Source organism: Saccostrea cucullata, unplaced genomic scaffold, assembly GCF_032062105.1.
Source record: "Saccostrea cucullata isolate Sc308-1 unplaced genomic scaffold, CSIRO_AGI_Scuc_v1 ctg448, whole genome shotgun sequence".
NCBI classification, from domain to species: domain Eukaryota; kingdom Metazoa; phylum Mollusca; class Bivalvia; order Ostreida; family Ostreidae; genus Saccostrea; species Saccostrea cuccullata.
In genome coordinates, this window is record NW_026937346.1 from 240,301 (window position 1) to 267,670 (window position 27,370).

The 27,370-nt window shown below is 32.6% G+C and overlaps 3 protein-coding genes across 3 annotated transcripts; 1 reads left to right on the plus strand and 2 right to left on the minus strand.

Annotated features, from left to right (window-relative positions):
* Positions 1 to 7,104: 7,104 nt before the first annotated feature.
* On the minus strand, positions 7,105 to 12,317 carry LOC134247965 (uncharacterized). The gene is made up of 3 exons (XM_062730360.1): positions 11,919 to 12,317; positions 10,871 to 11,065; positions 7,105 to 7,891 (listed from the first exon to the last, which is right to left on the minus strand). Exons 1-3 carry the CDS (start codon positions 12,289 to 12,291, stop codon positions 7,281 to 7,283), a joined length of 1,179 nt encoding a protein of 392 aa, XP_062586344.1. The 5' UTR covers positions 12,292 to 12,317; the 3' UTR covers positions 7,105 to 7,280.
* A 3,436-nt stretch (positions 12,318 to 15,753) lies between these two features.
* Positions 15,754 to 18,414, plus strand: LOC134247966 (uncharacterized). The gene is made up of 3 exons (XM_062730361.1): positions 15,754 to 16,152; positions 16,996 to 17,190; positions 17,507 to 18,414. Exons 1-3 carry the CDS (start codon positions 15,762 to 15,764, stop codon positions 18,118 to 18,120), a joined length of 1,200 nt encoding a protein of 399 aa, XP_062586345.1. The 5' UTR covers positions 15,754 to 15,761; the 3' UTR covers positions 18,121 to 18,414.
* Positions 18,415 to 18,955: 541 nt separating this feature from the next.
* Positions 18,956 to 26,559, minus strand: LOC134247967 (osteopetrosis-associated transmembrane protein 1-like). Its single transcript, XM_062730362.1, has 6 exons — positions 26,105 to 26,559; positions 25,359 to 25,464; positions 22,727 to 22,875; positions 22,057 to 22,173; positions 21,080 to 21,251; positions 18,956 to 20,152 (listed from the first exon to the last, which is right to left on the minus strand). Exons 1-6 carry the CDS (start codon positions 26,438 to 26,440, stop codon positions 20,070 to 20,072), a joined length of 963 nt encoding a protein of 320 aa, XP_062586346.1. The 5' UTR covers positions 26,441 to 26,559; the 3' UTR covers positions 18,956 to 20,069.
* Between the last annotated feature and the right edge of the window lie 811 nt (positions 26,560 to 27,370).

The following is a 27,370-nucleotide window of genomic DNA, read 5'->3' on the forward strand; positions in this document are numbered from 1 at the left end:
TGTGCTATCTGTGATGAAGAAATACTGAAAAGTGTCAAAAAGCTTAAAAATAACAAAGCATGTGGTTTTGACAAAGTGTTTAATGAACATATAACTTCAACAATTACTATATTTCTACCCGTTTACAGAAAATTGTTCAATTTAATATTTGACTCAGGTACCGTACCGGATGAATGGTTGATTGGCATTGTTAAACCTATATATAAAAATAAAGGTGACCCAACACAACCAGAAAATTATCGACACATAACATTATTGAGCTGTTTAGGAAAATTATTTACAAGTATTTTATGCACAAGATTAGAAACATTTGCTGAAGAAGTAAATCTAATTAATGAGAGTCAAACAGGGTTAAGAAAAGGGTACTCAACTTTAGATCATATAGTTACCTTAAAGTTTTTATGTCAGATTTTTTTTCAAAGAAAAAAGAAACTTTTCTGCGCATTTATTGACCTTAAACAAGCTTTTGATACGTTTTGGAGATTTGGATTGTGGCATAAGCTATTTAAGAGTGGAGTCAGTGGCAAACGTTTTAACTTCATCAAAAATATGTATATTGGAATTAAATTTATGATAAATGTGAATGGTACAACCACAGATTATTTTAATTGTAACGTTGGAGTTCGCCAGGGTGAAAATCTATCACCTTTTTTATTTTCATTATATATCAATGACCTGGAAGAGTTTCTCTCTGACAGAGGTATTATTGGTTTACAAAGTATAACTGATGCTATTGAAGAAGAATTATATGTGTACCTCAAGCTTTTAATTTTGTTATATGCAGACGATACTGTTATCATGGCTGAAACATGTAGATTTGCAAAAGGCTCTACATGATTTTTATTTGTATTGTTCACAATGGAAACTCAATGTTAATGTTAGTAATACAAAAATTCTAGTGTTTTCTAAAGGACCAATGTCAAAAAAGGTATTTTATTACAATAATAATGCAATTGAAAATGTAAAAGAATTTAAGTATCTTGGGATAATATTTTCACGCTCAGGCTCATTTTGTAAGGCCAAAAAACATTTATGTGAACAAGCACAAAAAGCAATGTATGGTGTAATAAGGAATATAAGACAATTTAACTTACCAACTGAATGTCAGTTAGATCTTTTTGATAAAGTTGTTGTTCCAATTTTGACTTATGGCTGTGAAATTTGGGGTTACGAAATCGTTGACATCATTGAACGTGTACATTTAAAATTTTTAAAACATATTTTCCATTTAAGGTCAGACGACACGTTCCTCAAAAATATATAATTTTTCCTAAGAATTTGTCATTGAAGTATAGGTATTGAAACAAGTTTTCTCTCAAAATATTAGGGTACCTTACCAGGCATTTGGCCAAGATACCATAGGATCGTATTTCTTATACCGGGGTATAACCCTTATGGCTAATCTTCTAAATGGCCTATAACACAATTTTTGGTGTACTTATATTTAAAAATATTTTGGAAACAATGTAGAAACCAGAAGAGAATGACAAATTTGAATGATTTTTGATGTAATACCAAGATGTACAAAACTTATATTTGAGGAACGTGTCATCTGACCTTAAAGAGTAGCACGCCCTCGTATATGGTGTATGGGGAGACTGGGCGATTCCCATTGTATATTACTATTTTTACAAGAATGATCTCGTACTGGTTAAAATTGCTTACCCCGAATTCTTCAGAAAACAAAATAGTCTGTGTTTTGTATAAATATCTATATTCTCAATATTTTCAAGGAGGTCCAAAAAACCCATGGGTAGATTTCATTTATAAAATTTTAACCTCTTGTGGGTTCTCTAACATTTGGTATGAACAAAGTTCCATTGACAGAAATTGGATACTTGTAGCAGTGAAGCAAAGATTAAGAGACCAGTTTATTAAAAAATGGCATAGTGATATTAATAATTCATCAAAAGGTCAAATTTACAAAATTTTTAAAATTGATTTTGGATTTGAAAAATATCTAAGTATTTTACCTAGTAAACTCCAAAAAATATTAATAAAATTTAGAACCTCAAACCACCACCTCCCAATTGAAACTGGTAGATGGTCAAATATTCCATTAGATGAAAGAGTTTGTAAACTGTGTAATACAGGGCCAATAGCAGACGAATTTCATTTCATTTTAGAATGCAAAACATTGAATAGTGTCAGAAAGAATCTTTTACAATCCAGATATTGTAAAACGCCAAATACACTTAAGTTTTGTGAAATTATGTCAACGACAAATTTAAAATCTTTAAAAAACCTTTGTATATTTATATCTAAAATAAACGACACCGTCTGTCCTCCATAAGTTAAATGTTACCATATCCTCTTTTCTTTTATTTTTATTCTATTTTCATTGTAGGTCTATTGCTATACTTTGCACATATGTTATGCCTCTCATTTATGCTATTGTATCATAATTATATTTATTATTTTTCTTACAATTATGACGACTAATTTATATATTGTACCTCATGTACCACTGATGTTGGTGTGAGTGAAATAAATGAACTTGAACTTGAACTTGAAAAATGTAAAATCGGTCATAACGACGCGTAAATGGTACAACTCGTCCAGAAACAAAATACAAGTCAGTTCTGTCCGCAACAGTGATGCCTCCCCACACCATTACGGATCCCTCTTATACAGATCATGTCTAATGAAGTTAACGACATGAAAACGTTCGTTACGTCGGCGCTAAACCCTCCTTCGTCTGCCCAGGAAGTCCACAGTGAACCTCGACTCATTCTAGAACATAACGTGGTCCCACATTGTTCCATTGGCGATTATCCCAGCAATGAGCTCGAGGGTGACGATACCAGTCCATTGACCCTAATTTAACGATCCCTTTAAGGTCAGATGACACGTTCCTCAAATATAAGTTTTGTACATCTTGGTATTACATCAAAAATCATTCAAATTTGTCATTCTCTTCTGGTTTCTACATTGTTTCCAAAATATTTTTAAATATAAGTACACCAAAAATTGTGTTATAGGCCATTTAGAAGACTAGCCATAAGGGTTATACCCCGGTATAAGAAATACGACCCTATGGTATCTTGGCCAAATGCCTGGTAAGGTACCCTAATATTTTGAGAGAAAACTTGTTTCAATACCTATACTTCAATGACAAATTCTTAGGAAAAATTATATATTTTTGAGGAACGTGTCGTCTGACCTTAACAGGGAATGACACGACGGCGTCGGGCGTGTAAGTCAAATCTGTGCAGTCGATCCCAGATGTTCCGACCACTCACTACCACGCCAGTATCCCTATGAAGAGTCTTCCGTATAAAGGCTTTAACCTTCCAATTCAGAGAATAAATTTGTGGTAAAACACCCTTGATTATCATGTCATGTTGTAAATTAAATTTTGAATTTACCGGGCGGCAGTAAATAGTCATGATGTATTTACTGCCACCAGGTAAATTCAATCAACATGACGATCACATTGATCGCAAGCAGATCCTGATGATGTGATTGGTTTGTTTGGGCGATGAATTACAATCAATGATCTTAGGAATAATTCTCAGGAATTTTGGTTTTGTTATGTGATCAATCACTTATCATGCAACCCAATTTTGTGGTCCCTGTCTCCCTGGGGCGTGAGGGGTGGGGACAAAACACTAAAATTAATGCAATCTTTAAAAAATCATCATCAGTACTCCTGGGTTGTAATCAGCATTGAGTCCTCTACCAAAGTTGTGGAATTTATGGTCCTGTGGTCAGGGGATCTAGTGCTAGGGCGGGGCTAAATAGATTATATAGTGAAAATGCATTATTTCTTTGAAAATCTTCGTCTTTGCTCCTGGGTATTTAATAAACAAACAAAAGACGTAGTTACTAGTATGTTGAATAAGGCTGCCTCTTCAAAAATTATGAATTGAATTTCATGGCCCTGGGGTTACGGGTTCTGGTGTTAGAGCGGGGCTCTATTAATAAATATAGTGAAAATGCATAAATTCTTAGAAAAACTTTAATCTCTTCTCCTAGATATTTAACAAACTAACCAAATACATAGTTTTGTTATACCTTTAGAAATTTGTTCCTGTAAAAACCTATACGAAACATATTTCTAACATTTCTAATGTATTGCTAAGCGGGCATAAAAAAAATCGATGTTGGACCGCTGAGTGAGATGTTGGACCGCTTACGTCACAGAATAGGCGGAGCTTAATCTCATTTTCATTCGTTGGCGTTCAAAAGTAGCGAACTTGATGTTACATCACGTGCACGGAGGACAGTACAAAATACATGTATGTAAAAAATTAAATAAAATGAAAGGTATAACAAAACATTTATTGACTGAGTTCTAGGGCAAAATGCGTTTTGTCGACCCTCGAATCAAACTGTCTGCCTTCAGCTTAATAGCCTCAGGCAGATTGTTTGGTTCTTGGGTCCGACAAAACGCATGTTGCCCTCGAACTCAGTCAATAAATGGATAATGGTGATTAAGGCTGCCTCTTCCAAATTTGTGGATTTCATAGCCTCAGAGTCAGGGGTTATGGGGTTAGGTTGAGGCTCTATTGATTATATAGTGAAAATACATTCTTTAAATTCCCTCTGCTCCTGAGTATTAACCAATGGAATGTGCACATAGTTATGATGAGGAAGGATGCCTCTTCCAAAATTGTCAATTTCAGGGCCCCTGGGTCAGCGTACTTGGGGTGGTGGTGGGGTTACATAGTATGAAAATAAATAATTAAAATGCAATAAAATTTATGATCAAATTTCCAGAATTTTGAAATATGTGCCCCGAGGGTCAATGGTTCCTGTGATGTGGGGTGCACAACTAGTTAAAGTGGAAACGCATTTTCGTTACTCTGATCTACCTCTGCGTATTAACATGGTCTTAAAAGTAACCAAAATAAGCAAGCTAAGTGTATAAGTTATGATAGGCAATAGTGCATACCTCTTTCAAAATTTTGAATTTCATGGCCTTTAAAACACGAACCAATTCAATTGTTGGAAAGTTGTTACATAGGAGTATCATTTTGAAAGAATTTCACAGAAAATTCTTTTTTTAGTAACCACGGCAACACCGTTCATCAAAATCAAAAACTGATAAACAGAATTATGTATCTTAGCGTAGTCTACTTGTGTGCCAAGTTATTTGAAATCAGACCAAAACTGTACGAGGAGTAGCATTTTCAAAAATTGTTTACAGACAGCTAGACAGCTGGACAGACGCCAGATGCATTACTATCGCATAAGCTCTTCTGGTCTCTGACCAGTAGAGCTTAAAAAAGTGGATCAGATCTAGCATCCCAAGCAAGTCTTGATTATCCATCCATAGATGCATCACCCATGCATGTTTGGTCCAGGTACATTTAGGGCTTATAGTTACTTAAGAAAAGACCTGCTCAGATAAACTTTGAGCTGGTTACACATATGGAAAATGTAGGCAAAATGCAGCATCCGAAGCAAATCTGGTAGTGTTCATCCCTAAATACATCATCCATGCAAGTTTGGTCTAGGAAGGACTTAAATTTACTTGAAAATGGACCTGCTCCAAAAACTAAAATCTGGTCACTCAACTGGAAAACGTCTAGCATCTGAAGCAAGTCTGGTAGTGCCCATTTCTAGATGCATCATCAATACAAGTTTGGTCCAGGTAGAGCTTATACGATAATTACTTGGGGATAGACCTGCTCCAAAAACTTGAGTCTGGTCACTTATCTGAAAAATATAGGTCAGATCCAGCATCCGAAGCAAGTCCAGTAGTGTCCATCCTTAGATTCATCATCCATACAAGTTTGGTCTAGGAAGGGCTTATAGTTACTTGGGAAAGGACTTGCTCCTAAAACCTGGAATGCGGACACCAACCTGGTGGATATAGCGTAAGCTTATCTCGACTTTGTTGAGGTGAGCTAAAGAGGAAAATTGCCAATCCAAAATCCTATTTAATTTTGCATCGGAGGTTGGGGGTGGCAGGAATATGTTCCAAAGTCTTTCAATACCAGTTTCAACAAAATACCACTAGAATACCCATACTTTGCTACACTGAAGCAAAAAGTGATGGGGGATAATACTTTAAATATCATTTGGCTGTGTATTCTTTTTAGCGCCTTTTGCGGAAAGCAGCCTCCGCTAAATCAAGTACATTGCTTAATGCTTTGTGTATAAAAGTTTATGTAGGGCACATTCAAAAAGCGCTAAATCAAATCTACGCAAAATTGTTAAAAATTCAATTCCCGCCAAATATCGTACATGCCAAATATAATACATTTACAGTATCCTCCCCCTCCCCATGCTCGATTTTATGTGCCCACTGCCTGAACTAGTTACTGTAAACATATTACATTTGGCGGTATATTCTTTTTAGCACTTTTGGCGGAGAGATACTTCTGCTAATTTAAGTACATTGCTAAATGTCTTAAACAATGATACATGAATAAGAATATCAAGAAATGCGCTATATCAAATCTACGCTAACTTGTTTATTATACAATACCGGGGTAAATTGGTAACAAAATTTTGATAAGATTCATTTTGAACATGTATTTGACATAACAAATGTTCAAGATACACAAGTTTATTATAAACTGTATTTGTTCAGTCATTTTAAAAAATCGATCATAAATACAGAAAATACTTGTAAAGTATCCACTGTTTTTGGAAGAAAAATAGAGTATCTTGAACAATAAATATGACAATCACATATTATCAATTGAGAAAATGACCATTATGATAATTAAAAGCATGTTGTATTCAACTTGAGCATGTTCAAGATTCGTACTTACTGTAGATTACTAATTATACGCGAGGAAATAATTTCCGCGTAATTTCACGAGAAGCGTCACTCGCGAAAAAATATTACTCGCTTTTATTTTTATGGTGCTTAAGTCTATATATATAATGTTGATCAACCGTCGATTCGCGAATTATAACTCTCGTGATTTGACGTTAAAGAGCGAGTTTGCAATAAAAAGTACTCGCGAAAAATAAGGAATCTACAGTATAATACGTGTAATAATTAATGCCCAGTGAGGATGAAAAGTATCTTTGGTACTAGGGTCAAATATAAACAAATCTCATGTCAAAATCATTTTTTTTTAGATAAATGTAACATAAAAAAAATCTTCATTTAATCCAATATCACAATCTTAGGTCATTTTTTTTTTTTTTTAAACTTCATTCAGAGGATCAATAATGAAAGGGCAGCTTCTGTGACACAAATGTTCCTGAGGAAAAAAAATAAGGATGTTTGATGGAAAAGCAATGTAGACCTTAAAAACTGATACAAAGTGCAGTAAATTTTAAAATACACAATGAACAACTTATATTTCTAATGACTAATTCTTGCAATCCTTGAATCTTCGTTTTCTGTTCATTTCATCAATTTTGTCATTTTTCTCTAACAGATAAGCATTATAATCCCATTCCTGTGGTAAATCAATGTCTACTACTTCAGCTAGGCCTACATTTTGGAATGTCAACTGATTCTCATAAATAGCTATGCTGCTCTTGGCTTGTTTACAGAAACCTGCTGTATAAGAAAGCATATCATTTGTCAAACCAGTACTTAAAAATTTGTAATTGACAGCAAGCCATGAAACTAAAATGGCCTCCATTGAAAACCTGTTTTTGCGTAGTTCTGAAAACAATGGTATAACTGAGCTCTCTAGAAAAACATCATGTTCCGAATCATAGAACATTATCAGCAGTACGTTTTCTCCAATGCCTAAACAAGGGATGAGAAAACTAGACATTTCAGGGTGGTTTTTCTTCTGAAGAAATGACATCACAATTGTTTCGGCAACCAGCTTGGAATTTCTTGTTATGGCATCATTTTGCGCCTTAACTGATAAACCATCTGGATAAACTGGTTCCTCTTCTAAATTCTCAATCACGATATCACTTCCTATTATAAGGTCTACACTGCCATGCCACACCTGTGGGTTTCCTGAAAAAGGAGGTCCAAGTTTAAAATTTATTTGATAACCTACACGTGCCAACTGACAAATTGTAAATTTAACTGGAGATCATCTTTTCAAATGACCTTACAGTGCTAAATTCTTTACGATATAATGTATTCAACATATTCAACAGACAATTATTATATCAAAGCTAAGGATCTATAAATATGTAACAACATGTATTAATGTTCAATTTATTCCTCCTAAAAACACAAGTTTTTATTCAGAGTACATGTATTAAAATTAACTATGTCATTAAAAAAATTGGCTCATTTCAAAAATCAACCACCATTACTGCCATGTTTCATGTTTAAAAGAAAGTTGAAAAAAACTGTGTACATGTAATACTTTCATTCATCATTGCTATCCAGGAAAAGTTTATATCAAGATTATGTTTTAAGTTCTGAAATTTATTTCCAAATTAAGCAATTTATTTCTCAAACAAAAACCATTTCACTTAGTCTAAAATAGTTGTACTTTATGCTGATTGCATGCTAATCAGCTATTAAACAGTCCATGAAAATTTTAAAGTTAAACCACTACCAGCACTCAAAGTCTAGAATATGAGGGTAAGGGAGATAACTTGAAAATGGTTATCTTAAAAAATATGCAAGTTTGTTAAAGAAACAAAATTTAAGCCTGTTTTCATACTGAATTCAACTACAGAATGCCCATTCTATCTGATCACTACGTAATGCTTGAAGCGGGTGTGACAGGTCAACAAGGGAAGCTTACTCCTCCAAGGTACCTGATCCCACCTCTGGAGTTTGCAGAGGTCCATATTTTACATCCTCTTCAAAAATTTGTATTGTTTATCAGTGACTGGGAAGGGCTTGCGCCACACGCCATAGTCGCATTAAAGTAAATAAAGTGCCCCGCTACAGCATGATACGCCCGTCAAATATTGTTCAATAATCATAAATTGGTTAGAATGCAAGAAAATCAGGTAGCCTTGATTAACAGATTGACACAGATTTCAATGATCTAATTTCCATTTCTTATCATACATCTCTAAGAGACTTACAGTGTAGGGATTGATTATAACAAATAATACATCATATAATTCTAAACTGGTTGTGTTAGAGCATAACAAATATCCATTGCTGCTTTAAATTGTTGATTGCATATTTTATGAAATAATGGAAATGCTACAGTCTAATAAAAAAATCAAACATAAGTTATTCTTCAGACTATAAAATTCTAAGTGAGACATGACTGCAATTTGTTGCAAAAATATAAAAACTGAAATATACCGGTAATTCTTTTTTTTTCAATGAACACATGTATAATTAATTTTAATCATATTATACAATACACTAATTTAGTTTTAATCATACACTAAAACAACACTTTGTTTTAATTACATTACACCAATTGAAAGATCTTTATCTGGACTAGCCATCAAGAACTCTTAATTAACACAAGCAACTATGAGGCCATTTCTTTTTGCCCAACTCCAAGGAGATAAATTAAGATAACAGATGCATCAGATCTAGAGATGCTCTTAGCTCCTGACAATAAAAATTAATTTCTCTCTAATTTGACATGCAAATTTCTGCTATCAAAATTCTTTTTGACCAGTGCTTCATAATTATGCCCATGGGACAAACTGAATTCCTCTCAAAGCATAAACATTTGTTACAGATTGCTGTAAAGTATATAATGAAAAAATAAGTTTTACTTAATTTAACATTTTTTAATAAGGATACAACTATATTTTTACATTTTTTAGAATTATGAAATTTAAAATTTAAAAGACTTAGTTTTTTTTTTTAAACTCACTTTAATTAAAGGTCACAGTGACCTTGAAATAGGCCGCGACACACCTTCTACTTTAGATGTATACTTTTGCCAAGTTTGAAAGCTCTAGGTCTAATAGTTTTCTAGTTATGAGCCGGACAGGATTTTTCCATATTTGGCTATAGCATCTTTATTAAATGTCAGAGCGACCTACTTTTCGTGCGCGACACATCGTCTACCCAAGAAGCATCAGTTGACAAAGTTTGATAATCCTAGGCCTAATAGTATTCAAGTTATGAGCCGGACAGGAATGGACGGACGGACATGAAGCCTGTAACATAATACGTCCCGTCTTAAAACGGGCGTATAAAAATGGCTCATTAAATCATTCAATGTTGGCGCCAAGGTACTTTCGTTTTAAATCAATAAATGCAGTCAAATTTAAAACAACATATCTCATTGGTGGAATCCCGTAAAATACTGCTTCCGGTTTAACGAAGCACTTAGATTAGGTACATTTCAACATTCATTAGTAGGGTAGGGTGGTGCTCAATCCAAATTTTGATGTAATTAAACGCAAAATACGGGTAAATTATATTATTTGAGGTTTCCTTTAAATTTGCTGTTTTTCATGTGTTCAAAATAAGATCCGGTTCATTAAAAACATGTTTTCTTTGGTACTTCATATTTGTCATTTAGCTTTTTCTTAAAATGGCCCCTCAGATTATACTGATCATGCTGATAGCCCATTCATAATTTAAAAATGGCCCATCAAAAATGCTGACAGTTGTCCCATAGTTCCATTGACCATTTTAGCCTCCCAATCACTGGTTTATATTTTTTTTTTAAATCAATCACTGTTCTGTGTTCATTATCTTCACCTTTTCCATAAAGCAAGACAGAATCAAATAAAGCCAAAAAAATAATTACAGACTGTTACCCAAGAAATTAAATGTTTATATATCAATGCATATTCTGTTAATTAATGACTTAATTTTGATTACAAAAGCTATATCATGATTGAGAATCTGGTCAAAGGGAGTTTAAAGGCAACAAGATATCGTTTCTATCAAATACAAGATGTCAAAAAAACTTCTTGTATTCTGATTTACAGAGTGGGATACATAAATTATAATTTATAAAATCATAAATTATTTGCAAACCTTTTCTAAAAAAAATAATGTTAGTATACCAAGTCCTAACAATAATTGTCTTTGCAAACCTACCTATACTTGTATCTCCATATTTTCCTGTTAACGTACAACTTTTGTTGGAGCAACTACATTTACTGCCTCTCTGTCTGATTTTACTGCTTTTGTCTATGGTGTACCACCATGAAAGGGCCAACTTCCCAAACAAATGATTAGCCAGATAAACTGTCCTGTCAACTTTATTTTCAAATTCCACTTCAACCATCTCCTCTGCAATGAAAAAAAAAGAATAAGTAAGGTTAATTGAAGTGTTGGATGCAATTTTATAGAACCAAGTGAATTTTTTCCGTTACTATCTTTAACGGCTGTTTTTAGCTGCAATAGCCTGTTACAACTGACCTCTAACCCTTTACTTTGAAATAAAGGGAAAACACTGGTCAGAGATGATGCGAGTTTCTTGGTTTTAGTATAAATTCAAGTTTCTTGTAAATCACAGCTAATGTAGAGAGGGGGGCTAAAACTGATTAGTCATCCTCATGTACCATAATTACCAGGAGGCAATAGAGATGGATAGGGCAGGGACTTCAAAGAGAGCCTCAATCAGTCTCAAGAACAGCTAAGCACTGCAGATGGAAAGAGAAAGACCAAGTACAACATGAAGGATAAAAGGAGAATGAGATAAAAACCATGCAGCATTTTCGGGGATCTCTGAGAAAGTCGGCCCAAGGCAGGTTGAGATGGACAGACTTTGATATTTCCCTAGAGCGAGTACCCTAGATACCACAGAGAGTTTTGGCCGAAGATGGTCCTTGGGTAGTCGATAAATCATGGTTCCAGATATCAAGGTATTCTCTTTAGAGAAGTGGACAGGTTTTTCCTACATGGAAAGTCAAAGAGGACATGCAGGCTTTTACCTACATCCAAGTAGGTGAAAATGTATACACTTCTCTAAAGAGAATAGGCATCAGGGCGGCACTACAATACTCAATATAGGGTTCAATTATCAAAGGTTTACATGGGATTTTAGAGAGGCAAAATAAAAACAGTAGAATTTTAATGGTACCTCCAAAACATGTAACGAAAGAAATATTTTACATAAATATATAACATTTTACTGCTTTACCTGACTTAATGAAGTTAACAAGTTTTTCAAGTAACATCTTTTCTTGCTTTGACTCTGGAATTTTCCCATCTAGGAAATCGACTCCAATATCTAGCCCTTTTCTAAATATATTCCCCATAAAGAATCCTTTGTCAAAGCTCTGTAAATCGCAAAATGCCTCAGAAAAACGGATCCCTGCTCCATTGATGAGTCCTGCATTGCAAGAGTTCAGTTTACAAGGAATAAGCTTAATGTTATCCACAGCCCGAGCTGAACAAAGTTTGTGTAAAGCTGCTGATAACAAGTCAACCTCATAATCCGACAAATCGTCCACTGACAAAGGTTGCTGATGAGAATTAGCACTTATCTTCGTACGTTTACTTGTTGACGCCATTTCTTTCCTTTGCGACAAAGAATAAATTTATCGGCTATATTTGATCGGGATCGTTATACATGTATCAATTTGTAGATTTTTAGCTCACCTGGCTCCAAGGTCAACCTAAGTAAAATTTCAAACCATTTATCTTCTGAAATAAAATAAAATAAAATTCTTTATGTATTGTTGTTATTAAAATGAATGTTCCATAAAAAAGGTTTTTTTTTTTTATTTAAAGTTGAGTTGGAAAAAAAAAATCCCGGATCATTTCATCACTAATGTTGTATTTTCATGATCTGTTTTTTTTTTAATTTATGGGTCCCTGGCATTACAGATTAATTCTGAGCAGGAAATCTACGTCCTTCATGCTGGTCCTATGGACATGATATGATTTCTGGTATAATTCTGAAATATCCAAGGGGTTTGAGTCATTTATTCTTCAATCGAGTCGGGTTCGTTCTACTACATTATTTGTAAGCGATAAATGTAAACTGGGCACAGTGTAAAGACCTGATGAGTGTAATGACCTGATTGACCTGATGTACATCATTTCAAAAAATAAATGATAAAATAACAACTAAAATAAACTTTTATAATTTAATTTTGAATATTATGTCATTTCCTATTCTAAAACCAAAATATAAAATTTTATAAGTCATTTATTTACATGAATGGGAGATTATTCCGAACAATTCAGTGTAATGACCTGATATTTAGTGTAATGACCTGATGAACGTTTATGTTGTTTTATTAAATATATATCCTTTTAAAAACTTTTTTTCTTAAATTTTGGTTACAATGTGTATAATTTTTCAGTAAAAACATAAAAATTGCTTATATTTTGTTTTTACAAACTGTTATATTCATTTCAATTTTGCTACGGTGTAATGACCTGATATGGAATGACCTGATCTACATTGACAAGACATGTTATTTGCGGATCAAAAGATATATACCTGGTTATAATAATTATTTTTTCAATCAGTTCTTAATGATTTAATGATTTCATAAAATATACAGTTCAATCCTTCTTGCATAGAATTTTTTTAAATATGTATATTTTTTTCATTAATTCATCGGTTGAGATTTTTTTATGTGCACATGGGACAGTGTAAGATGCAAACAATAAGGAATTATATTATCATAAAAAATATTATGAAGTCTCTTTACGAGTTCTTTTTCTTGTTTAGAATTTATTTTTATAACTTACTAGTTTCTCTTTACATCTTAAAATTTGTTTACTGTATACGTATAATGTTATTATTATGTATGACTTGCGCCACAGGTGGTTTTTGTCAAATTGAATAAATAAATAAATAAATAAAATGCTTAATTCACATAGAAAAAACAATACACTGAATTACATATTGATCTGAGCTTAAAAAAAAATAAATAAAATACGAGATTAAAAGTAATTACATGATATTTGCTATTTATGTTCAAACTAATTTTTTCACTGATTTAGAACTTGAAAAGTCTGTAACGTTTCTATAGTTAAAAGTAGATTTTATTTGTATCTGATATTTCATTCCAAGTCAGAAAAAAATCTACTACACTTTTAAATCTCGAATTTCTATGAAACGTAATTGATTTAAATTGTGTTATATACAGGAAAGTACTATCTTTTTATAAAGTATCGAAATGAATAGAAAGATCTTTTTAAATTTAATTTTAGTTAGTCTGAACATATCAAAAAATATCAAAAAGAAATAGTACGAGAAATTTGTTATAAAGTATTTTTTTAATAAAATGTATGTATCTTACATTTTCTGTATTTTGCACATGTATGTACATAATAACAAAGTTAAATGTGTTTTGTGTTTGTTTATCAATTCACACCAGTCTTGGTTTACCATGTTGACTGGGATTACACAGGTGACATACAGAAGCCATATCCAGGGGATTAATTGGGTAGGGGATATACACTTGTACAAACAAGGGGGCAGTGTCTCTTTGACATTATAATTTTTCAATGCATTATTCTCTGATAAAAGATCACTTAAAATAAAGATAAATTAAATAAAAAAACATGCAAGGGTTTTAAAAAAAAGACATATTTAATTTATAAGTCTTTAAATGAATTGAAAAACACAACAAAAAATAAATATTATACATTGTATGTGGAAGATTACAAAATATTTATTCTTAATTATAATGTGTATTTTATATACATGTACTTCTATTAAATTCTTATTTGCAATCCATTGGCTAATTATCTATACATTCTTTAAACAGTAGAATTTGAGATGAATAAGGTCATATCTGAATTGTTAATTGAATTAATTTTCCTATATACCATTATAAATAATAAACATTTACACACTTGCTCTATATACAGTAGATATGCAGCTAAATATTTATTTTATTTTTTTTTGAAAAAAGTTAAATGCATGAATGTATAAAAACTCAATTTTTATCTCACAAACATGTAAATATGCTAATTTTCTTGAGATCATGCTATCCATACAAGATTTAATTATAGAAAAATATTTCCAAAAAATATCCGGTCACTGTAAATTAAATTATTGATTTTGACAAACGTCCTTTATTGCAATAAAAATTACACTTAAAGTTTCAACACAAGTTCTAACAACTTAGAACTCAGTTGGTTTTCAAATAAATTGCTGCACAAATGACTTTAAGTCTTGAGGGAAAAAATATTAAAAAAAAAAATTAGCACAAACAACTTTGTTTAATTTATATACGTTCATTACATGTTCATTCAATGTATAACTTATTCAAGATTTTGTGTTAGACAAAAAGTGATTAACGAAGTATATCAATTCATTCAAAAGTAAAAGTTTTCGCAAGAGGAATTTATAAGTTTTCAGAAGAGAAATATCAGGTCAAAGAAATTAAAATTATCAAGTCACGTCAAAGTCAATCTTTTCATAAATTGCTAAAAGATATTTCAGTAATTCATAAACAATAATTACACATTAGTTTTCTAAAACTATATTACACATACAAGTCAAATTCAAATTAAAGAAAGCAATTATATGCAAGATAATTTACTTAGGATAAATCCATCAGGTCATTCTTTATCAGGTCATTACATGTTGAATGGGGAAAGTTACTTAAAAAACCTTTTTAAAAATCCAATTTATAAAATTTAATACTTTATACTTGAAGAAAATAATTGACTGAAACATATATTAATTTAATATTACATCAATACCACAACACTTGTAAATTATAGGGGAAAACATTCCATCATGTCAATTCACTAGATATCAGGTCTTTACACTCTTTCAAATGAGTTAAACATCAAATAAATCTCATATAACACCCTGAATTACAAAATTTTGTGACCAGATTATATATTATATTAATATTAACAATTTTGAAAAAGATCTTTTCCAAATTCTTTCTGTTTATTAAGTAATTAGCATTTTATATCTCATCAGGTCAATCAGGTCATTACACTTATCAGGTCAATACACCGTGCCTGTAAACTGTTAACCGCGCAGATCGTTTTCCTTTTTCCAATGGCCAGTGGTCATACAGATGATACAGAGGGCCCATCTGCCACCAAACGGCGGAGGGCGACCGATTCTTTGTCTGTTGTGTCTACAGATGACTTGTCAGAGTTTGAATCTGAAGACTTATTGAAAGCATGCTTCAAGATCTGTGAGACTGTTGATCCACATTTCACATTGACACCGTACAAACTTAAAGCTTGCAATGCAGTAGTTTCTAACAGGGGAGTGCACTTTTCTGAGGCATTCTGTGACTTGCAATCCTATGAACAGAGTTTTCTGTTGGGTGACATATTCAGGACGGGGCTTGATATGGGAATTGAATTTCTGGAGGGGAGAATTCCGGAGGCAAGACATGAAAAAATAATTTTGGAAAGGCTCCTCAAGTTTTTGAAGGATGGTAAGTTGTGGATGCTACAAAGCTCAAACTGATAGTTTTTATTTAATTGTTTATTATCAAACTTTGTTGGTGAAATATATGGATAAAACAAACAGCATTCAAGCTCAAAAATGCATCCGAACAATAAAAAGCTGAGGAACAGAGCAAGTAGGAACCTCTAAACATCAGCCGTAGGATCAGGTGCCATTGCTAAGTGAGCATCCCCTGCTGACGTGTCACACCTGCCGTGTGCTCCTTGTCATGATCAAGAGAGAAAAAATCAGTTGGTATTTTTCAGTTAGTAATAAGTTGCACTATACTAACAAAGTCATTGTATGGACCATATAGACATGATTAGGGCTGTATCAATATATCGATATATCGATACGTATCGATATTCAAGAATCATATCGTATCGAAAAATAATTTCCAATATGTATCGGACATACAGTTTTTAGTCTAATTCTGTTCAAAAAATGGGAATTTTAATCACCAAAGATTATATTTCACATTTCTAAATTAAAAATGATCAATAATTATATAATCACTGATAATTATTAAGGAAATAACACAGTTTTTATAATTAATATAAAATACATAGACATGATAGAACTTACAAAGTCATCTGAGTATGATGGGGTTTTTTTTATCAATGTGCAAAAAGCAAGATTTAACAATTGTAGAGAATTGTGAACATGATTTCTGACTTGTAGAACCAGGGATCACAGTAAAAACATGTTAAATATTTGAAAATGAAGGATTAAATTGTACAAGCATTGTCGCCAATGGCATGGGCCTCTTAGAGATGTAAATTTGAAATTGGTAATACTATACAACTTCTGAAATTATTTCTGTTTTTTGTAGATAAAAAAGTTAATATGGATATTGAAAATGAAGATGACATGACATCTATGCTGGCCAACCATCTGTTTGCAAAGATAGCAACATGTTCTGACTACACCATTGACCAACATTGTAAAAGTAAAAGGAGAGGAAATAAGTGTGCATGTGGGAATGTAAACTGTGTGGTGACTGGAGACTATGGAGATACCAGTATAGGTAAAATTCATACGCAACATATGACATGTATATAATTTCTTTAAAATTTCTCACAGTATCAGAATTTCAATAGAAACACAAATTGCTTATGTAATCAGAATATTATTTTTAATTTTTCTTTTAATACTCACCATGCTCATGTAGAAGTTAGGCAATGTAGTGTCCCTTATTTTTTGAATCAGTTATAAGTAAATGTTCTTTGTTCTTGCATGTTTCAGTAGAAAATATTCATATGTAAAAACATGATAAAATGATTGATGTTTGTAGATGTCAGCTATCCTATGACAAAGTACTCATGCTTGTTCTTTTCATGCAGGGAACCCTAATGTATGGCATGGAAATGTGGACATCATAATCAAAAGTGACATAATTATCCAGAACTTGGAGGATGAACAAGATAAATCGTCCAAAAATTCACCAGCTGAGGTGAAATCTAAAAGTAATCCACTGAGTATGAACCCACAGCTGGTTGCAGAAACTATTGTGTTCTCATTTCTACAGAAGAAAAGACATCCAGAGTTATCTAACTTTCTCATTCCTTCCATTGGCATTTCAGATAATGCCATGGTTTTGATGTTTTATGATTCAGAGCATGATGTGCTTTTGGAGAGTACCCCAGTTCCACTTTATGTAGAATCTGAAACCAGGTTTTCTGTCGAGGCCATCTTCTTAGCTTGGCTAGCTGTTAATTACCAATTTTTGTGCACAGGGTTAACGGAAGACATGCTCCAATACAAAGCAGGTTTCTTTGCGCAAGCCGAGACAAAAATAAATGTGTATAAGAATGAACTTAAAATGCCGATGGTAGGTGTAACTCCACCCAAAGTAAAGGTGAGACAGCAGTTGAGTTTCAGTGAATACATTTCAATAAAACAAAACAAGATTATTGAACTCAGAAGGAAAGGCTTAAAATCCATGGAGAAAAACTAGAATATCTTCAAGAGCACAAAGTGGGGGGAGGGGAGCGAATGCAGCATAATGTGCACTTCTCTTAGTGTGAAACTTCTTCACTGTTTACCTGTTTTCTAATGATAGGTTACTCAGCATTGTTGATGCTACAATAGTTTTGAAAGAAAACTATAATGATGCTACAACAGTTTTGAATGAAAACTGTACTTGAATATTGTTACTATTGTTCATTTCTTCAACCTAATATAAACAAATTGTATAGAAATTAAATTATATAATTTTCTGTAAATATATTGGTTTAAAAGAACAATAAAATATTTGAAATGGGAAAGGATGGTAGTTATTATCATGTTTACTATAACATAGGATTATTTATCAATCATTTATTATTTCTTCAAATTATTGGGCTTCTGCCTGTTCAAGAACCTTGGAATTGGATAATGGTTATCGGCCCATTAAATTATTAATATATCTAGCTCTTGCAATTGAAGTTTTATGTAACAACTCTCTATGACCTAAGAAGAAGCTATCTTTTCCAACTGTTAAGGTCATTAATTCATACATTCTGTTTGAGTGTAATATTTTTGTTTCCAGTAGATATTTCGAGAAACCTCTTAGCTTTTACTACAGATTTTATATCACAATCCTTAAGGGCTAATGAAAATCACTTGATTTTGAGGACAAAACGTCTGTATAATTTTATACTTTTTTTTTCTGGGCAATATTTCAAGGAGCCTTTGAGCTTAATTTTGCAGTGAAATTTTAAATCACAATCCACTATGATCTAAAGGACCTATTTGATTTAGAGGTCAAAAGGTCTTAAAATCATTCATTAGTGTTAGTGTAAGACAAGTAATGTTTTTTAACTACATTTTATTCAGCACATATAATATATACTAGACTAGAGAAAGTGAGAAGAGAGTAATTTACCGGTAAAAGTCCTTTCCACACAAGAGATGTTTGGAATAAACAAACTGACAATTCCTGTGGCATGCATATTAAAGTATGCATGTTGCTATCACAGTAGCATTAAACATGTTTGTATATATTGACAATGAACATTTGCTATTCACATGATTAAACCTTTCAGGAATAAAAACATTCTTAAAAAGTTCTGATTTTTCATTCAATACTCAGTTATGATTTGTCAAAGAATTTACCGGGTACACTGCACATTTCTTGGTGTAACAGTAAAACGCGCTTTCCTCTGTTTTTAAACAACTTCAAACAAAGAAATTATTTCAACATAAAAACATTCAATATATTTCCCACTTTGTATAGGGACACCAGATTTTAAAGTGCTGTCAAATCAAGTTTGATAACTCTGTAATGGCTCAAGTAAAATAATTTTTTTAAACCCTCCAAAAAAAGGAAGAGGACATTTGTCTTTAACACAATATATTTACATCCACTGAATATTTTCTCCTTTATTTCTTAAGAAAACCCATTGCGTTAATCACTGCATGAACTACATAAGGCATGTCGCCTGTACAGATTTCTTGATCAGTGGCTGTTCCATCAATGAAACGTATAAAGACGTTCGCATCATTAATACAATAATTAATCTTTTTTATTCTACTTTAAATGATTATTTAAACAGATATAAATATAAACAATAAAATGTCTTTCTTTGTTTGTTATTACTAGAATTAACGGTCGCAGCTATTGCAGAAAAAATTAACATAACCCGCGTAAGCGGGTTATGTATTTTTTCTGCAACAGCTGCTTCCGTTAATTCCAGTAATAACAAACAAAGAAAGCATTTTATTGTTTAAATGAAGTAAATGTGATCTTGTGGAGAAGACCTACTAAAAGTTTTAACACAGCTTATATAATAATTGTAATCATATCCTAAACATTTTTGTTGTGTTTCCAATGTCATCTTTGACAATACAATACAATTCTCTGTAACTGTAGAAGTCAGATTTCATTCTTCCTTTGAGAATTCTTCTGGCTTTCCACCATTGATTTCAGGATATACTATTAACATGGTTTGAATGTGAGTTGTCTGTTTTAGAAACCTCCACTGAAATTGGATTCTTTAATCTTTTCTCTAGAAATGGAAAAAAAATCAATTAAGAAAAACAAATTCAAATTAGTCAAGAGTTACTGAATTACAAGGAAATTTTGCCTTAGTTTATTTTTGCATCCTTCGCCCAACTTACAAGTGGGCAAATTATATATACTGTATACAGGGTTATTTTCGCCCCGTGTTATTTTCGCCTTTTCACACTTGCAAAAAATTTCGCCCCACTTTAAATTCGCCCACTCAAAGTTTTGTTTAAGAAATTATGCTGTGTTATTTGGATTCGCACCGTTTTAAATTCGCCCAATCGGGAAGAGAGCGAAAGAGGCGAAAATAAAACGGGGGCGAAAATTTCCCTGTATACAGTACATGTGTAATAGGTTAAATTTCAAATACACTAGTACAAAACTGTGACAAGGCAAAATTGTTTGAGAAAATAACATATTCTACTGCAATTGATTTGTAAGACACATTTTGATTGGCTAATGTGCTTTGTCTGAAGCAGTAAAACAAGCATTAGAGTTAAAGCTTTTTATTGTGATGTCATAATAGAGTGTCGCAAAAAAACAATGCTCCGTGACATATTTCATATAACGAAACTCAACACAAAATAAGACATAAACCAAAAAAATGCATTTTACTGGCTTTGCTTACGTGTTGCTGGTAAAATTTAGTTTGCAACCATTAAATCAGCATTAACGGTCGCAAATACTAAATTAGAGGATATAGTTATTCCCTAAATATTGACCATCTTAATTTAAATTTTTTTACATTAATTTGTTTAACAAAGGTGAGATTTAAAATAGTTCATAAAATTGTGAGAAAAAAAATAAAATCCTGCTGGTGCTACGCGTACATGAACCAAAAATATCCTGCTTGTCTGAATTCATATTTCCACATCTTGGACAATGCTTAATCCCATACATTATACACAGAGTAAACAAACCCACTTACGAGTCATGATTTTGAGCTTCTTTCTTTCCCCACAAATACAGGTGGCTCCGTAGAACAGGAATGGTATGGTGAGTAGAATGATGCTGGTGAGCAGTACAGGCATGTCGTCCCTGTCGTGGTTTGTACAGTTCAAGTCCCTGGCATCTCCCCACATCAGGCGAGTGTAATTCATCTGAAATAATGGGGAAAAAAATGATAAGCTGTGAATAAGTCTTGATCTAATATATAAACTGCATGCAGAAAACTTGTTGAAGACCATGGATTTACAAAGATTTAATTGAATAGATGGTCATCAAGAAGTTAGCTTTTAGATCCATTAATATATTAATCTCTGTGCTGATATAATACACCTTGATGATTTGTTTTGTATATTTATTTTAATAAGTTAAATCATCTGAAATTATGAAAAAAAGAGCAGTATTAAAAATAATTCTAGATCTACCGATGGTATAAGCTGCATGCAGAAAACTTTTTGAAGACCAATTTGACAGTTACTCTACAAAGATTTAATTGATGGTCAACATTGGATATTAAAATTCCAGTTCAATTAATAAACTTTCAGTTATTTCTCTCCTGCTATATAAACCTTGATTATTTTATTGTATGTATATTTTCATCAGTTGACGAAATATAAGAATTTTGAGAACTTAATTTTCTCAGTCTTTATATTTTTGAGAACTTATTTTCTAACTCTTTACATGTATTACAAAATCATTTCTATAGTTTTCTATATAGAGTTCTGTCCCTTAGAATGAAAGCTTTCTAAATTCAGTAGATATATCATCTTCGCTAGCCAAGGGTTTCCGACCCAAAATCTACTCTGAGTAGATTTCGGATCGGAAACCCTTGGCTAGTGAAGATGTAGATATACACTGTACTATGTTGAGAGTTGCTGATCAAGTTTACTAAATTGAGTTTGATCAGGATAAAATCTTCCTCAGTCTCTTAGATCTTATATAAATGCATATAATACACACCATATCAACAAGATCCATACAAATTTTTCCATTGTATCTCTTTCTCATGTCTGCATAATGATCATTGAGGCCTTGATACATCTGTAAGCAGGCATGGCATACCGTGTAATTAATGGACTGTAAAGAAGAAAACAGTATTCTGTAATATTCCTTGAAAAGTGTGGTAAGCAATTTGAAAAAAAAAAAAATTTCCAAAACTCAGCTTGAAATACTGTCTCTATTGGCATAAAAATATGAAGGGCTACAAAAATTATTAATATATAAACCACGCCCTGTGACCTAAGGAAGACCCCCATTGATTTTAAGGTCAAAGTTCAAGGTCATAAATTCATTGTAAACTAAACTGGTATTGTCAGAGATTTACTCACTCAGTGTTCTGATACTACATGTAATGCAGACATACCAATGAAGCTACCTAGGACGTGTAATTAAGAATGCCAAATTTTGGTGTAACCTTATTTCCATGAAATGCCTATTACCTATAAGATTAAGTTTTAAGCTTTCCAGAATTTTCTGGAATTCTGGTTATTGCTGTTTATATAAACCATGACAGAAAAAAAAATTTTTAAGAATAAAATTTTCTCAAAGCAGATGCCCTTGCATTATTATTTATGTAAAAAATAAAGTTCTCACGAATAAAAACTTATTTACAGTTGTAAGTAAAGCTTACTGTGAAATCTGGATAGGTACCGTTGGTGTATCTATCCACACATTCCGTGAAGTTATCATACTTTCCCATGAAGTCCATCGTGTCTGTGTTATACTTATAAGTCACAGTGCCATTCTGTTCCACATCAATAGATCCACTCGTAAAACAATCTAAAAAAAAATTTTTTTGTATGTTTTTTTTTTCATAGGAATTACCCCCCTTTATCACTTGCTAACTTGATCATGTTTACAAAGCAGATAACCAATAACTGTTATTTGATAAATGTGTCGCTGAGTTTACGTTTGTTGATCAAAATGTCACTGGCATTATTGTACTGTTTTATTTACATTTGTTACAACAGTACTTGACCTCAAGAGTTCACAAGTACTTTTTTCTCATACTAACTATTAAAGCTGCATACAATTTGTACAAGGAATGTGTCTGCCATTTTTGTTTGGATTCTTGATAAATTTGAAGACTGCTATATATAGGGCTTGACTTCCGACACTGTTCATTGTAATCAGATGACATTGCTGTAGACAGACATACATCATGTACATGAATGCTACATGCATACAGCACTCAGTAGCAACAAAAATATAACAAATACTTCGTCTAATGCAGGAATTTGTAATGTAAGATAGTGATTTAATTATTAAACATATAAAAATAAATTTTATCAATAAAAATTTTTTGCCCCTGCCGGTGTTTGATCCGGGGACCTTTGGACTGTTGAGCCAGTGCTGACCCACTTGACCAGTCACACCTTACACTTATTGTCCATTTAATTAATGCTTATACTGATGCATGTTTCATACAAAAATTTCAGAATCATATATCAACAATAATTTTAAATGATAGAACCTTGTTTATTTAATAGGAATATTACTAAAGTGTGAAATAGATAAAAAGTTATTTAGAGAAAAAATATATTTTTCAAAATATAATGTTCTTTGTCTAACAAACTTCCTGTTTTGAAAGTAATTATCTGAAGCCATATTTGCTTTGTTCCACCCTTACCCTAGAGAAATAGATGTAAAATCTTTTGGACTGTTCTGAATTGTAAGTAAAATTGTGGCATAAAATCTTTTATTTTTTCATGTATAACAATGCGGTGTATGTGATGTGAAATATCTGAATTATTCTTATTGGATATTATTATTTTTATTGGATAATTATAAAAGTACACTTTAGCTATATCTTTGATATATCCCTATGTTTAATACAAACAGTTTGAATTCCACACCAATACCTGTGACAATGAAGCATTCAGGTGTAACAAATCTGAAGAGTATATACCCTGGTGTTGATGTATTAATTGAAATAATGATATCAAAAATGGCATAGGCCTATATAATTATGAGTCGTGTTCAGCTTTGACCAACTCTACCATGTCTACAATCTAACTGCATGAAAAAAATAGATCTCATTCTTATGATCAGGTAAATCTTGATTACATTGGAAAGTTTAAGGTTAAAAAAAAGACTCTCAGTCTCTCACTGCATGAAAACAAGATTAAAAAATATACAGTCTATTTGTCATATTGATACTGAGCATAATGTCACTGCAGAAAGTCTCACTGGGGGAGATCAAATCAAGTTGAAAGCATCCGACTTAATTTCATTTTGTACACTTTATTAGCCATATCTTTGATATATCCCTATGTTTATGAACATTAAATGATGGATCCTTGTTATTTGTATGATCAAGATGATTAGGGACACTCAACTTAATCTTCTAATTGGGTACTGTAAAAATCACATACACATGCATGTGCATTTTCATGAGGGTCAATTATTCCTGAAGGGAAAATCTTAGTTCATTGTTTGAAGACACTCTCCCTGAGCTATCAAATCTCATAACAATTGACTGTTTTCATATGAAGTATTTTGCCTCAGAGTTATTCCCCTTAGCCGCCATCAAGCAACTCTTTCCTACTTATGTATATTGTATTTCATGTGTATGTTCATAACCATTATATACATTTTAACAATCAACTTTCTTTCTGCCCCTAGAGGGCCCTTTATTGGTCAATCAACAAATTGAATTGTAGAATTTTCTATTTTGGGAAACCAATTTTGAACATGCATGCAAGAAATATATGGGGTAAAATATTTGCAGTCTTAAATTATGAATTAATAGAGGCTTTTACAAAGTAATGTATATTCATTAGAAAAATAATGGTATCTATACCTCAGTAACCAGTAATAACAAATTGAACTTGGTTGAATAATAAAGGAATAAGGGAATGTTGACCTATATGTACAATATGGGGGCTATGGGGAATAACTCTTGCTTAAATCCCTAACTGGAAAAACTCCAGTCGTCTGCATTGTGCTGCTCTAGATTCGTGAGGTAAGGACTAGGAGTTGATCCTTACGTCACGGGTTCGAATCCCTCTGAGGGACATGGACGTGATGGAGACAGATCCTTCAGATGAGACCGTATAATCCAAGGTCCCATGCTGCAGTAGGTGCTGGCACCCAAAATATCCCTCTCTGCTCAATGGCCCTAGGTGCTGAGTATAGGACAAAATTTGCAGCTCTCCACCGATAAGTGGTGGCGTCTCCATATGAGTGAAAAATTCTCAAGAAGGAAAGTAAACAATAATCAATCAATCAATTTATAGACTCCATCATAATGATAGACTTACTGTTGCAGTCTGAAGCATCCCACAGTGCCTTTATCATCGTATGAATCTGTAGAATGGCCTGTACTCTGTCAGCATCCAACAGGAACACATGGCAGCCTCCAACATTCTAAAGGTAAGTACATAAATTATAACTATTAATTATGTCAATTAGACCTACTGTTAACATATTACATTAAGCGAGGTATTCTTTTTAGTGATTTTGGCGAAAAGCAGAGTCCGCTAATTCAAGTACACCACTAAATGCCTTGTTTATTAACTTTTATAACTAGCAACTTCAGACAGCGCTAAATCAAATTTAAGCTAACTTGTTGAAAATTGAATTTCCGCCAAATATCGTACACGCCAAATTTAATACATTTACACATTTGTTTCACTAGTGATTTTCAAGCTATAAAGATAAAACTTTTCAATAACGCATAGCTACCTTTGTCAGAGAATACAATTTTTGTTAATAATCATTTTAGAAGTGGATAATACAACTTTCATAAGATAAAAACACTTTTTAATTTGCTTAGAGTTTCATATTAATGTCCCATATCAGCATATATACATAAATTCTCTGGAGCACAAAGATAAAAAGGAGGCTACGAAGCTTTTCCAAGATAGTTTGTCATTATTTCAAAATAGCTAGCTTCTAAGTTCTTAAATTAAAGTATATTCATATGTACACTGTTCCAAAACAGCCAATGAAGTAAAAACTTGCCTTTTCTATGTCATTTTAAAATGCCAATTAGCTAAAAACTTGCCTTTTCTATGTCATTATAAATACTGGTCACAGTTGCAAAAGAATCAACACATTTTTCACAGAATCTAAGTGGCCTTGCTCGTTCCACTGAACACCTTATAAAATTGGACGCATTGTCGGCAAAGTCATTTAGATACGCACAGCACTTATCTGTTACGTTTGATGCAGGAATGATAGTTTTAAAAGACTCCACTTCATTTGTAAACAGTGAAGGCTGGTGACGGAAAATATAGGCCGTTGATAATTCTGAAGTCAGTGGTTGACATACTTGACTATAAACAAGTCCTATAACAGTCACTAATTGTATAAATATCCATTTAAATCTGTTCTGTTTCATTCTCTTCCGCGTTCATGATCATCATGTGACAAAAGTGAAAGTAGGGTCACACTAATAAACGAAGTGGGAGAAATTGAGCGCTTTTCGGTATACGTCAGCCTTGAACTTGGTTTGTAGAACTGCAAAGATATTTTTATGCCCCCGTAAACGAAGTTTTGGGGTTATATAGTTTTTGTCGTGTCCGTCTGTCTGTCTCTCTGTCTATCTGTTTGTCTGTTTGTCCGCAAAAACTTTAACCTTGCCCATAACTTTTGATCAGGTGGAGCCATGACTTTCATATTTCACATGTGTATTCCTTGTGACAAGACCTTTCTTTGGGCACCACCAAATTTGACCTTTTGACCTTGGAGTTTGACCCACTTTTACATGAAAATTTTAAACTTTTACTTTGGCCATATCTTTTGAACAGTAGATACCAGGACATTTATACTTCACATATGTATACTTTGTCCTTTCATTGGATACCAACATCCTTGACCTTTTGACCTTGACCTTGTAGATTTCTGTACTTGTGAAAAACTTTAACCTTGGCCATAACTTAAATTTTGAACGGTAAGGGATAGGGCTTTCATACTTCAAATATTAAATCCTTGTGAGAAGACGCTTCATTGGATACCAAGAACTTTGACCCTTTGACCTTGACCTATGAGTTTGACCTACTTTAAAAAAGCAAATATTGACCATAATTAACTTTTAAAGGATTAGGGCTAGTGCTTTCATACTTTACATAATTATTTAATTCCTGTGACAAGACCTTTCATTTGATAACAAGAACTTTGACCCTTTGACCTTGGAGTTTGACCTACTTTAAAATTTTTTTTACCTTGGCCATAACTTCTGAACGGATAGGGTTAGGGCTTCCATACTCTACATAAGTAGTCTATGTGGCAAGGCCTTTCATTGTTTACCAATTACCTTGACCTTTTGACC

Excerpts from the sequence above, each read along its gene's own strand:
- LOC134247965 (XM_062730360.1), bottom strand. The coding sequence starts at position 12,291 with ATGGCGTCAACAAGTAAACGTACGAAGATAAGTGCTAATTCTCATCAG. Across the intron at positions 11,066-11,918 it reads TGTTAACTTCATTAAGTCAG|AGGAGATGGTTGAAGTGGAA; the intron begins GTAAAGCAGTAA and ends TTTTCATTGCAG. Across the intron at positions 7,892-10,870 it reads ATATGGAGATACAAGTATAG|GAAACCCACAGGTGTGGCAT; the intron begins GTAGGTTTGCAA and ends CTCCTTTTTCAG.
- LOC134247966 (XM_062730361.1), top strand. The coding sequence starts at position 15,762 with ATGGCCAGTGGTCATACAGATGATACAGAGGGCCCATCTGCCACCAAA. Across the intron at positions 16,153-16,995 it reads CCTCAAGTTTTTGAAGGATG|ATAAAAAAGTTAATATGGAT; the intron begins GTAAGTTGTGGA and ends TGTTTTTTGTAG. Across the intron at positions 17,191-17,506 it reads CTATGGAGATACCAGTATAG|GGAACCCTAATGTATGGCAT; the intron begins GTAAAATTCATA and ends CTTTTCATGCAG.
- LOC134247967 (XM_062730362.1), bottom strand. The coding sequence starts at position 26,440 with ATGAAACAGAACAGATTTAAATGGATATTTATACAATTAGTGACTGTT. Across the intron at positions 22,876-25,358 it reads GGATGCTTCAGACTGCAACA|ATTGTTTTACGAGTGGATCT; the intron begins GTAAGTCTATCA and ends ATTTTTTTTTAG. Across the intron at positions 21,252-22,056 it reads GTATGGATCTTGTTGATATG|ATGAATTACACTCGCCTGAT; the intron begins GTGTGTATTATA and ends CCATTATTTCAG.